Below are 14,261 nucleotides of genomic sequence, written 5' to 3' on the forward strand. Positions count from 1 at the left end.
TTCCACTAAAGCTTGGCATCATTTTTCAAGGTTCTTTGTCAATCCCTCATTCTCCAGAACCATGGGATTGGTAGAGAAACTCATTCTTCTCAACCATGGCTCTTAACCAATGGTTAATTACCTTGCAACAATGCATGATATTATTGATGAATTGGACCTTCTTAGAGAAGCCATTCCAAATTAATAACTCATCACTTACACATGCAAACGTGTCGCCCCGAATTCAATGAATTGTTGTTATATGCACACGAGATACTATGATCACATTTGATGAGTTTCATGACAAATTAGTCGAATATGAAGCCTTCCTCATGTAGCTTAAAACCAAATATGTCATCAAAGAAGATAGCAATAATCACCCCCACACAATGATATCTATTATAATACATTAGCTGTATCGAACACAAATTTCCTTCAATATGTGTCTCAATATTAAAGTCCACGTAGAATCAGGTGTGCACCATATTGGGGTTGGATAGTTATAAGACTGAAAGGAGCATGAGCATAGGATGGCGAAAGTTCAAATGAGAAGCGTTGTAAGATCATTGCCAAAGCTGTTTTTGCCTCCATCATTGCAAAATTTTGTCCAATGCACACCCGAGGACCCCAACCGAATGGTAAAAATGAAACTTGGTTTTTTGTTGCCTTTGAAACTCCTTCAGCAAACCTCTCTGGATTAAACTCCTTTGCATCGTCTCCCCAAATTTCATGATCATGGTGAACTAGGATGGTGGGCAAAGAGACCTGCACTCCGGCTGGAAAATACATGTCTCCCACTTGAGTGTCCTTAGAAACCATTCTGGTAAGCACTGTTACTGGTGGATATAACCTAAGAACCTCATGAAAAATCATGGTAACCTGTGGTAGAGAAACTTTAGAAGTTGTAGCATGAAAATTGTTACTGAAATACATCTTAAATCCTTATGAAGGACACTGACGGATAAAGGAATTGTTTAAAATAGTAATGCAGAAGAGATATTGGTCTAAATCATGCATGGCATGATGTCAAGTATACAAAGGATATAATAATTTTAGAACCTCATGAAAAATCATCATAATCTAGAGAAATTTCAAGTCATGGCATGAGAATCCATTCCTGAACTATAAGTAAATGAAAGAAAATGTTCAGTACAAGATAAAAAAAATAAAAAAAAAGTTATGCGTTTTCATTTTTACTCCATTTATTTTTCTCTTTTTTTTTTTCCTTTTGTGTGTGTGTGTGTGAGGGTGGGGGTGGTGGGTGGAATAGAGTGGACTGAGTACTCACAATTTTTAGGTGGTTTAAGCCATCATTTTCAGGTTTGTTATTCCCAAAAACCTGTAAAACCTCTTCTCTTGCACGAGCTTGCCAGTCTGTATGTTGGCTTAGCAGGACCATTGTCCATAAAAGCAAAACTGAGGTTGTCTCTTGGCCAGCAAGATAGAATAGCTTACATTCATCAATGACATCTTTGGCACTCATTCCAATCTTCGTGTTATTTTGATGTTCTTGAATTTCTCTAAAATTGGATTCCATTAATATACCTAATAAGTCACTATTAGCAGTTTCGCCAGCCTCCATTGCCTTCTCCCTTTTGTTGATGATGCCCCCCAACAATGCATGTACTTCTTTGCTTATTTGCTTCATCCTCTTGTTCGTCTTTGTGGGAAAAAACCTGCAACTTAGTAATTCCAGTAAATAAAAGATCACATGAAGAACACTGACATTAATTTTTTGAAGCTTGTATAACACTTCATAGGCAGAAACTATCAGACAATAACTAATGGTTTCATCTACACATGTATTGCGGTGGCATCTTATCATCTTGACACAATATCCGGCCAACACAAGGCATGGGGATGCTAGACCTCAATTTATGAAACACACTACTTTCTAAGTGCTACACAGAAAGAACAGAAAGAACAGTCCTAGTAAATGAAGTATAAAGGCATGAAAACATAAAATTGTCCAGGTAAATGAAGACATGCAATGAAGAAGAAAACTATTGCAGGCTACACAAATCACAACCACATAAATCAACCACCCACCCATTTTCAAACTTCCAGCTCTCATGCACTGGCACAGTTCGGTCCTCTTAAAGATTAAAGTAGGCATCTAAAATTTTATTGGTTTCAAGGAAGAGAACCTTTTTATTCTAAATATTTAATAGTAGATTCCTTTCTTAGCTTACCAGTATATATATAAATTACTCAGGACCTTAAGAAGTTGATATTATAATTTAAACAATGTTATATCATGTGTATTAGGAGAGAACCAATCTCACCCACAAATAAAGAGCACTCAATTGTCAATTCTTAAGTTTATGACTAATATATGTATACTTATATAGTTTATGTATCTTTTGGAAAGTCATGTGTATATTTAAAAGATTATAGTGTACACCAATAATAATATACCTGCACCATTCATCTATGCACCTCCTAGAGCTCCCATGAGTTCTTTTTTTCTCCTTCATCCTACGTTTCACCATGGCTGAAGCAAGCTCAACCAGGCTATCCCACCTTCCCTTACCTATCAATACCACCATGAACCTTAACAATCTCATTGCCATCAACACAATTAGCTAGCCAACTTCTACTCAAGCTCATCCTCACTAACTATTACTCATGGAAAACATAGTTTGGTGCACTGCTCTTTGGATATGACCTACTTGGCTACATTGACGAAATAAAGCAAGGACAAACAAATCTCAATCCTAACTATACTTTTTGGACAAGTAGGACAAACTTCTTCTTCTAGGGATCATCGGCTCTCTCAGCCACAAAGTCGTACCTGTGGTTCATTCATGCAAAACTTCCACTAAAGCTTGGCATCATTTTTCAAAGCTATGTCAATCCCTCATTCTCCAGAACCATGGGATTGGTAGAGCAACTCATTCTTCTCAACCATGGCTCTTAACCAATGATTAATTACCTTGCAACAATCCATGATATTATTGATGAATTGGACCTTCTTAGAGAAGCCATTCCAAACCAATAACTCATCACTTACGCATGCAAACGTGTCACCCCCGAATTCAATGAATTGTTGTTGTTATATGCACACGAGATACTATGATCACATTTGATGAGCTGCATGACAAATTAGTGGAATATGAAGCCTTCCTCATGTAGGAAGAGCTTCGCTCCACTAGCAATCTTGGTACCATTAAAGTCAACAATACACAATTTTCATCTTCCCATTGTGACAAAAACGCTAGCCAAAAATATTTCCCTAGTAGGAAAGGATACCAAGGCCAGCGTCCTCCTCATTTTGGGAATCAACACCCCAGCAAGAAAGCCACTATGATTTGCCAATTCTCTGAGAAGAAAGGTCATACTGCTTGCTAGTGTTACATTTCTAAGAAATTGTTCCTTTCATCCACACCTACTACTAGTCCAATTATCCCCACAAACAACTCCTTAACCAATTGGTTCGTAGATATCAGTGCCTCACATCTTGTTACATTTTATCTTAACAACTTGTCTCTCTGCCAACCAATGAATCTTGTCATTAATATTTTTCACATTTCCTATACTTGGAGGGTTGTTCCAAGATTAAATAAAGTATTTTCCCATGCTAGTCTAAATATAGTCTTTTCCTTTTCTTGGAGGGTTGTTCCAAGATTAAATATGCTCAGTTTCAGAATTGAGAGGACTTTTTCATATTGCTAAGAAAAAAACTTGTGAGTTTGATTTTTCTATCAAAGGTTTATCTCTAAGGTGGATTCCTCTGAGTGGTGAGCTTAATTGTGAGTTCTTATCTGTAAGGTGATGAATTTCTTATCCTTAAAAGTGGTGAACTTGTGTTATTAGCTCATCATTTTATTTCCTTAAAACGGTATCATTTTGTGTTGGAAAATGTAGTTACAAGCTTCCTTCAAGTTTCTCATGTATCAACCCACAATCAACTTGTAGATATACTCAACAAACCATTGCCCAAGTCCCACTTTACATTCTTTCAGTCCAAGATTGGCGTTTTTTATGGAAGCACCATCTTGCAAGGGCATATTAGGAGAGAACCAATCTCACCCACAAATTAAGAGCACTCAATGGTGAATTCTTAAGTTTAGGAGTAATAGATGTATAGCCTTGTATAGCTGTTGTATCTTTTGGAAAGTCATGTGTATAAGATTGTAGTGTACACCAATACTAATATACTTTCACCATTCATCTATTTACCTCTTTAATGTGGAATGACAACTGCACCAAAAGATACTTTGGTGCCTATACATCCATTAGTTTTTCAATTAAACTGTTGAACAAATGCCATGAATTGAGGTACTTTTGAGAGATAAGAAAGCTCTTACCTTCATCAATTAAGCAATGAATGAAGGTACTTTTGAGAAGATTTTCAGTGCAACCATAACCAAGGAAGTATGAGAGATATTACATTTTAAGTACACATAACAAAGTTAACAATACACAAAAGGTTAATCTTCAAACTCTTAAAAGAGAATTTGAAAGTTTGAGTGTGAAAAAAAAAATTGAATTAATCTCTAATTATTTTTCTAGAGTATTAGATGTTGTGAGTTTACAATAAAAATATGTCAAAAGTTTGAATGATAGTTATGTGGTAAAAAAATATGTTTAATCTTTAGATTCCAAATAAGTTTAACTAAATTGTTGTTGTCATTGAAGAATCTAAACATTTAGATTCTATGACCATTGATAAACTCATGAGACCACTATAAGCTCATAAAAAGAGATTAAAAAGAAATAACTAAGAAAAATTGCAGCTTTTTTAAGCAAATTAAACTTACACTAAAGGAGAATGATGAAAACATTAGTTAAAGAAGTCAAAACAATCATGGATATGTCGAAGACGTGGTCATAGACATGGCTAAGACAATAGAAGAAGAGATAAGTTTAATTTATCAAACAATGAAATAACAAGTCAAAATTCACATTCCTTAGGAGGACATGAAAGATGACACAACTTAAGGCACAGTAAAAGAAGAGGATATGATAAATTTCAAATTGAATGTTATAATTATAAAAAAATATGGTCATGATGCTTATGAATATAGAAATGCTACAAACAATATGAAAAGACACCTCCAAGGTACTAAAAATAAAGATCAAGAAGAACCAACCTTATTATTGGCATATAAAGGAGAAAGCTAGGAGAAAATTACATGGTATCTTAACCTCTAAGTAAAATCATATGTGTGGATTCAAAAATGTGTTTGTAGAGCTTAATGAATTTGAAAGTGGCAATTTTGCCTTTGGGGCTACATGTAAAATTCCAATAAAAAGAAGAGGTAAAATCTTGATTCATATGAAAATGGAAGGCATATTTCAAATGTCTACTATGGTGTAACATGGAAAACAATATATTAAGTTTAGGTCAACTCTTATAAAAGGGCTATGATATTTATCTCAAAAATAAAAGTGTCTTAATAAGATACTAACATGCCAATATAATTGGTAATGTGCCCATGATATAATGTTTTTGAATAACATTCAAAATAATATTGTAAAATGCCTAAAATCTCATGTCAATAATTCCTCTTGAATTTGACACTTATGATTTGAACATCTTAATTTTAGAGGATTGAAATTGTTAAGCATGAAAAACAATGAAATAATTGTTCTTTAATAATTTGTGTCAATTGTGTGAAAGATGTTTACTCAGAAAATATGTCTAAAAAAGTTTTCCAAAGGAAGAAACAACAAGAGAAGAAGCTTTCAGTGCTCATTAATGTGGATAATCCAGTTTTAATTTTTATGGGTGATTCTAGTAAAAAATAAAAAATAAAAAAATTTGGTTGTATCTTTAGCTCAAAAATTTGTTGAAGAAACTTAATTTACCACAAGAGAAACCAATAAACATCTATATGAATATAAAATTGGTGATTGCCTTAGAAAAGATATCTAGTTCTCCATGATTGAAGCAAGTATATTAATACAAAATATCATTTATTAGAAAGTATATTATGAAACATGAAGTACACATAAAATTTGCAAAATCTCATAATCAAAATTTGAAAATGCTTATAGAGCCTCTCAAGTTTAAAGATTTTAGATAGCTAAGGATGCTACTTTTACAAATCAAGTTGAAAAGGGCATGTAAGTTTAACTATATTTAGAAAGTTTCTAAAAATTAGAATTTGAGTCTTTCTAAATATTAATTAAAATATTTTATATTAAAAGGTTGATTTAGTTTCACCCTTAGAATCTAAGCCTTTCAAAGTGCCAATAGTTGTTAGTTGTAGATAAGGCTTTCCTTTTTACAGCTCTGGGTTCTAATCTATATAACCTCCTAATGGTACAAAGTGCACCTTTTTCATAGAGGCAAGTAGTAACCTATTGTTAGCCCCTTGAAATGGACTATGAGGCACTAAGGCCTCATGGGGCAATAGCTTCACATCATGAGTAACCTATGATGGCAATAAGGTGGCACAGGGGTACAATTCCTTGTGCAAGGAGATGGCTTGGTGAGCCATGGGCGTAATGCCATGATAGGTACAACACTAAAAGAGACTTAGATGAGCATATTGTTGTGGTGACTTAGATGAAATACATGAGGGTGCAATGCCTTGTGCATGGGGAGTCATAGGTGCAATGCCATGACATGTTGCCAGACCAAGAAGAGGGTTTGGGCAAAGCATAGAGTCACAACATCAACAAGGTGAATGTCGGAGCATGTTGCCTCAACATGGATGCAATCTAGATGTGTAGGCCAAAAGAGAACTTAACATGCACATGAGCCATTTATATAGATTCCTACAACAACAACATTCAAAGTTGGACTCGAAGTAGGATTGCAAGTCAAGCATGAGTAGGAGTCTTGATGTGAATTGTAATTGTAGTATGATTAGGACTAGGACTTAGAGTCTACGTAAGAGTGTTTATTTCCATAACCTATTAAGAAAAGTCCTTATATAACTAGGAGTAAAACTCCTAGTCTAACAGAGAGCAGGTGGTGCCACTCTATAAATAGGGAGGGTTGGATAGACTTTAGAGAGAGATCAAGAGGAAGCCTGAACTACCAAAAGTATTGTGGAAGTGTAGCTAAAGTCTTGTATTCTTATTCAATAAGTTAATAAAATATAATTTAGGGTTGATGCCCTATAAATCTTGTGTATTGCCTTGCGTGTTGTCATCTAGTGGGGAAAGGTGTAGGTTAGCTTAGAGAGCTTCTAAGTATTTGCATAGATGTGAAAGTTTATGTGGGAATTTTGCACCTATGACAATTGGTATCAGAGACTAACAAGCAAATGGTTGGGGGAAGTACTATAGAGACCTTAAGAGAAAGGAGCTCAAGACTAGAAGAATTGTTAGGGGAATAACAAGGTGATAAGTTGGTTGGCTTGAGAATCCTTGAAACAATTGAAGCACACTAGTTCAACATAGGAGTATATCGAGGAATTTAGTTCCTTAATGCTCGACATAAAAAATATGTCCAATGAGGACAAATTGTTCAACTTCATGTTTGGATTGTAGGGATGGGCCTAAATTGAGTCACAAAGATAATGGGTGTGAGATCTTTCTATTATAATCATTGCAACAGATTGTTTGGTAGTCTATAAGTTGAATGGTGTGAACTCTACAAATCAGAAACCTAAACTAGATGGAGCAAAGAAACCTAATAAAGAGGGGAAATCTTCTAAGAAGTCATATGAGAAGAATTTGAAAAAGCCTGCAGCATCGTAATCGAATGAAAAAACTACTAAGTATGGGTAGCAAACAACCAAACCCATGGGTTGATTCATTTGCATGGCCCTCACTGTGCTAAGAAGTGTCCAAAATGGGAAAAACTATCAGCCCTTATGGCTACTAAAAGTAGTGGTGATTCTGACATGGATACACCTTTAAGAGTTAATCCTTCATAGCTCTTGAACATAATCCACGCAAATGCACTAATTCAAAAAGGGTTGATTCATGTCCAAGTGCTAGTAAATGGCATGTAGGTAAAACCAATGATGGACAGAAGGGCAACCCATAATTTTGTGGCTAGTAAGAAGCCAAGAAGCTCAGTTTGGAACTAGAACAATACACTATTAAGATCAAGGCAATAAATAGCAAAGCCCAACAAATTAATGACATTACCAAAAAAGTCTCACTCTAAGTCGGAAATTGAGAAGGCAACTATAGCTTGCTATGTGTACCCTTAAACGATTTTGATTTGATCTTAGGGATCGACTTTTTCCTTAAGGCTAAGCCGGCATTGCTCCCATACCTTGGTAGGTTAATGATCATGGATGAGAGTCAACCTTGGTTATTTTTTCTATAAAGGAAAAAGTCATAGAGAAAGGTCAAACCAAGATGGTTTCTACGCTTCAAATAAAGAAAGGGTTGAAGTGTGGGAATGTCACGTATATTATAACCTTGGTTGAGAACAAAGCAGATCATTCAATGGAGGTGCCACATAGTGTAGCCCATAATAAAAAAGAATTTAAAGATGTGATGCCTACAAAAAAACCCAAGGAGTTGCCTCCTAAGCACCATATAGACCATAAAATTGAGTTGCCACCTAGGACCAAACTTCCTACTGATCAGGTCTCATATTGGATGTCACCTTCGAATTACTTGGGTTAAGGAAGTAATTGAAGAAACTGTTGGATGCAGGCATGATCCAATCTTCATGGGTTCCCTATGGTACTCCTATTCCAAAAGAAGGAAGATGGGACCCTATAGATGTGTGTTAATTATTGGGCCTTGAACAAAGTAACGATCAAGAACAAGTATCCAATCTCCTTAGTGGTAGAATTATTTAATAAATTGGCCAAGGCAAAGTTTTTCTCCAAATTGGACTAGTGGTTAGGATACTAGCAAGTAAGGATTTTAGAGGGGAACGAAAAAAAGACTACATGTGTAACCCGCTATGGGTCATATCAGTTCCTCATGATGCCATTCAAACTAACTAATGCCTCAATAACATTCTACAACCTAATGAATGATATGCCATACGAGTTCCTAGATGCCTTTGTTATGGTTTGCTTCAATGCATTATTGTTTATAGCAAGACCTTAGAAGAGCACGTGAATCACTTGAGACTAGTGTTTCAAAGACTAAGAGAACATGAAATCTACGTGAAGAGAGAGAAGTGTGAGTTTGCACAAAGGCATATTACCTTTCTAGGATGTAAGATAGAGGAAGGGTTGATCGAGATGGATGAAGTGAAGGTCCAGGCCATTAAAGATTGGCATGCTCTAAGCAAGGTGACACTGGCAAACTACTATTGAAGGTACATAAGGGGTTACTTCAAGATAGTGGCTCCCTTTACTAACCTTCTAAAGAAGGATATTTGCTAGGATTGGGGGTTTGAATGCTAGAAAGCTTTTGACAAGTTGAAAGTGGTGATTTTAGTTAAATTGGTGCTACATTTACTAGATTTGGATATCCTATTTGAGGCCCAAACAAATGCATCAACTAAGGCCTTGAACTTGGTGCAAGAAAGGCACCCAATAGCCTTTGAGAGTCAAAAACCTAATGAGTTAGAACAAAGATACTCCACTCACGAGAAAGAGATGACAACGATTATCCATTGCTTATAGTAGTGGAAGCATTATCTATTGGGGAGTATATTTACTATAGATGGTCACAGACAACATAGTTAATACCTTTTTCAAGATGCAGAAGGAGTTGAGCCCTAAGCAAGCTAGGTGGCAAGAATTCCTTGGCGACTTCAAGTTTGAATGGTTGTATTGACGAAAAAGACATAATGTAGTTGTAAATGCCTTGAACCAAAAGGAATTAACAGAGTATGTAATCACTCAATCACATATGATTTCATATTTTAATGAGAAGATCAAGCAAGCTGCTAAGCTTGATTCTACTTATGAGAATATGAAACAACAATTCAAAGAGGGGGCTACTAAAAATTTTTGGCTAGAAGATGACCTCTTGGTGGCTAAAAGAGGTAGGCTATATGTACCAAGAAGTTGCTTACATAAGGAGTTGCTAAGAGTGGCCTATGATGTCAAGTAGACAGGTCACCCTAGCAAAGAGATGACATCAATAGTATTGTCCAACTACTATTACTAGCTAAAAATAGGATAGGACATCCAGACTTATGTTCTATATTGTTTGATATGCTAGTTGGATAAGACAGGCAAGAAGAAAACAATAAGGTTACTACAACCTCTCCCTATCTTAAAGAGACCTTAGAATAACATATCTGTGGACTTCATCGGTGGCTTTCCAAAAGTGAGGGAATTCAAGTCTATCTTCATGATAGTAGATAGACTCTCTACGTATGTTGTTTTCATACTTACACCACATGCATGTCCCGTAGAGGAGGTGACTAGGCTATTCTTCAACCATGTGGTCAAGTACGTACTTCAAGTTGCCTAAAGACATAGTCAGTGATTGTGATGCTCGATTCATTGGTCAATGTTGGACTGAGTTGTTTAAACTCCTAGGATTGAAGTTGAAGTTCTAAAAAACAAATGATTCGTAGATAGACGGGCAAACAAAGTGTATCAAACTTAAGGAATACCTCAGACACTATGTTTTTATAACACAAAAGAACTGGATTGATCTAGTGGAGATAGCTCATTTATCCTATAACTTGCATAAGAGTTCAATAATAGGGTTGAGTCCCTTTGAATTGGCTATAGGGCAACCACTAATTATGCCTTGGAGATGTTTAAGCAAAAGTTTGGTGGTAATTGTCTTATAGCTTATAAATTTGCAAGGTCTTGGCAGCAGATGCTCGATGAAGCTTGTAAAAGCTTAGAGAAGGCATTTACAAAAATGAAAAAGTATGCGGACAAGGGCCGAAGACCCTCATAATTTAGATTGGGGATAGGGCCCTTCTAAACCCTCATATATGGAATAAAATTAGCAGTAAGACTATGTAGAGGGTGTTGATTCCCAAATATGATGGACCTTTCAAGGTGATGTAGAGGGGGATAAGTAGCTTACAAATTGAAGTTGCTGGATAGGTTAAAGATATACCTCACGATCCATGTGAGCTTCTTAAAGCCTTACCATGAAAACCTAGACTCAAGAAGGATACCAACAAGGCGAGTGATTAGAAAGAAATTTGATCGCGAGTGATATCAACAAGGTAGAGAAGATATTAGATCATTGAACTGTGGGAATGAGTAAGAAAAATTGAAGAATTGATTTTCTAGCTTAGTGGAAGGATAGTCTTGAATTAGAGGCTAGTTCGGAATGAGATGTAATGCTCTGGAAATTTAAGGAGGTAGTCTAAGCCTACCCATAGTCCAAGTCAATGAGAGCATCAACTACATCAAGTAGAAGTGGTTTGTTAGCCCCTTGACATGGACCATGCGATACTAAGGCCTCATGGGGTGACACCTTGGCCTCTTGAGTGACCAATGACAACAACAAGGTGGTATAAGGGTGCAATGCCTTATGGAGGGAGATGACTTGGTGAACCATGGGCACAATGCCATGGTAAGTGTAGTACTAAGAGAGACTTGAATGGGCATATCAATGGGGGGCAACGAAGCCAACTTAGATGCAATACATAAGGGGTGTAATGCCTTGTGCATAGGGAGTCATGGGTGCAATGCCATGAACTAAGAAAAGGGCTTGGGCAAGGCACAGAGCTGTAACAGCAACAAGGTGGATGTAGGAGCATGTTGCCTTGACACAAATGCAATCTGAACATACAAACCAAAAGAGGGCTTATCATGCACACGAGTCATATATATAGATGCACACGGTAGTAGCATGAAGAGTTGGACTTGAAGTGGGATTACATATCAAGCATGAGTAGGAGTCTTGATGCCTAATGTAATTATAGTCTAAGTAGGACTAGTACTCAAATTCCATGTAGGAGTGGTTACTGCCACAACCTATTAGGACAATTCCTAGTAGAACTAAGAGTAGCACTACTAGTCTAATAAGGAGTGGGTGGCACCACTTTATAAATAGGAAGGGTTGGAGAAACTCTTGAGAGGGATCTAGAGAAGGAAATCATAAGGGAGGTCAAAACTCACCGAAGCTATTATGGAAGTCTGGCTAAAGTCTTTTATTCTTATTTAATAAGTTAATAAAATACAAGTTGGGATTGGTGCCTTGTAAACCTCATGTGTTGCTTTGCATGTTGTTGCCATCTCATGGGGGAAGGTGTAGATTGGCTTAGAGAGCTTTTAAATGCCACATAGACATGAAAATTTATGTGGGAATTTTGTGCCTATGACACATAACCTTTAAAAGTCTATTCAAGGGGGACCCTTCATCTCCCTTCATATATTTAATTATTTGCCTGTTTTTTCAACCCTATTAATGCAACATAGGTGAATTTGCCCGATGGTTTATAAGAAAATTCATGTCAGTTATGTTCAACATGTTAAATTCTACTAGGCTTATGTATCGGTATGTAGATTATAGCTTCTTCCCCTAAGCCCAAATTTTTCTTTGGTTTCATGGTGTTAACATTTCATGAAAGTAAATGCTCCATTGAAGAATAAATTTACCTAAAATTGAATATGGTGTGCTAGGACATAGAGATTTATTAAATGTTAGGAAAATGTAAGGGTGACTTGAAACCTAAATTTGAGCAAATAAAAAGTCTATTTAACAGTGCTTTTAGAAAACACTTACATTATAGAAAAAAAAACATTTTTGAAGAAAAACCAAATGTTTGACCAAATTTAGAAAATACTTTTAAAAAGTTCAAAATTAAATTATTTGTAATGCTTCTTGGAGAAACACTTCACATATTATTCTTCCAAAAATACTTCTAGAGAAAACCCTTCCACTAAAAGCACTTAAAATAGAAACTCAAGCAAATCTACTCTAAATCTGCCGAAGCACTGCTAAAATAATGAAAAAACAAGCAGACTCCTGTATATTCATAAAACTGAGCAGCATATTTCTTGAAATATTATATGATTTTATGCATACCTCCATCCTGGGATATAAACTGACATTGCAACCTTGATTGCAAGATATGTCTGTTCTTTCTGGAGTTGGAATATCCTTCTTCCTTCTTCGTAGCTACTGCCAAATGCTGTCCGAGAAATCACATCCCCTGTCAAATTTTCAAGATAGGGCCAAACATCCAACTCACATGATCCCTTCACCGAAAGCTTCTTCCATTTGTTCAACATGTCGCTACAACTCAAATGAAATGCCGGTAACATATTCTATAACAAGTTCAACCACAAAATAAATTAATAAAGACGAAGAACATCTCTTCGTTGGTAAAATTATGGAAACGGCCCATTGGAGAAAGAGGGAAAAAGACTCTATATGAGTATGTGAAAAAGAAAGGGAAAAAGAAAGGAAACAGTAGGACACTTGGTATGTGAAAAACTAGTCACCAGTACTTCATTAAAATGACTGAAATATTTGGGAATTCTGATGTTTATACAGGTTTTTATAGGATTAAAAATAATTTTTCAATTACTTCCATATTTAAAAATAAAAAATAAAAAAAATTAGAAAGTTTTCTGGATGGAAAGCTAGGTTAATGATCTTTCTGGAAACTAAGGTAAAATATTGTCGTTTGAAAACTGGGCATTGAAAATTACCTTCAACTTTTCTGGATGGAAAACTGGGTTGATCATCTTTCTACGTTTGGCCCATTGTTCACCTTCCAAAACCACTAGACCAGAAACCAGCAACTTGACCAACGGGTGTGAGGGTGTCTTTTGAAAGATATTGGACTTCAACAAAACATCCCTCATTAGCTCAGGCTCCATAATGTTTACCCTTGGACTTGGACCCACCCATGTAAAGAAATTTTTTCCTGCATGTTTATGCCATTATTGGATAGTGTTAGTCCGGATTGCTTTTAGTTTGGATAATTGTTTTAAAGACCGACTGGTTTGAGCAGTCAGACCGTCGACTGAAAGCAAATTTGATCCGGATCAGCAATTGAGCCGGTAGGGCTATTGAACCGCCATCGAACCGGACGACCCAGCCGTTGAACCATTGACCTGGTGAACTGGGTCGCCGGTTTGGGCCTGGACCTATCTCTAAGTGAAACTCTTTCGGCCAAAATGGGCCATGGTTTTAGGTTGAAATTGGGCGAGTGGGCTACCGCTTGGGCCACTCACAGACATCCACACTCAGGGCAAGCCGACTATATAAAGAGATGTTTATTCCTCATGCCATTCAGATATGGGACTAACTTGGGAAAATTAGGATATCATGACTATACTATTTATGCCTTATGTAAACATTTCCACAACACTAGCTTAAAAAAAAAAAAAAAAAAAAAAAATCTTCCCAAAATTTTTATAATAATAAAAATGCAAACAATTTAAAGTAAACTAATATAATTTTTTAAAAACTATAAAATAATAAGGTGTATAACTTTTAATATCTTTATATATATATATATATATATA

General features: G+C 36.0%; 1 protein-coding gene across 1 annotated transcript; it reads right to left on the reverse strand.

The window, feature by feature from the left end:
* Positions 1–360: 360 nt before the first annotated feature.
* Positions 361–13,664, reverse strand: LOC100260010 (cytochrome P450 CYP72A219; the record flags this gene model as incomplete). The annotated part of the gene is made up of 4 exons (XM_010646458.3): positions 361–858; positions 1,268–1,655; positions 12,811–13,052; positions 13,440–13,664. Coding segments are annotated over 4 exons (1,281 nt in total), but the record flags the coding sequence as incomplete, so codon positions are not given.
* Between the last annotated feature and the right edge of the window lie 597 nt (positions 13,665–14,261).

This window comes from Vitis vinifera, chromosome 19, assembly GCF_030704535.1.
Source record: "Vitis vinifera cultivar Pinot Noir 40024 chromosome 19, ASM3070453v1".
NCBI lineage: Eukaryota > Viridiplantae > Streptophyta > Magnoliopsida > Vitales > Vitaceae > Vitis > Vitis vinifera.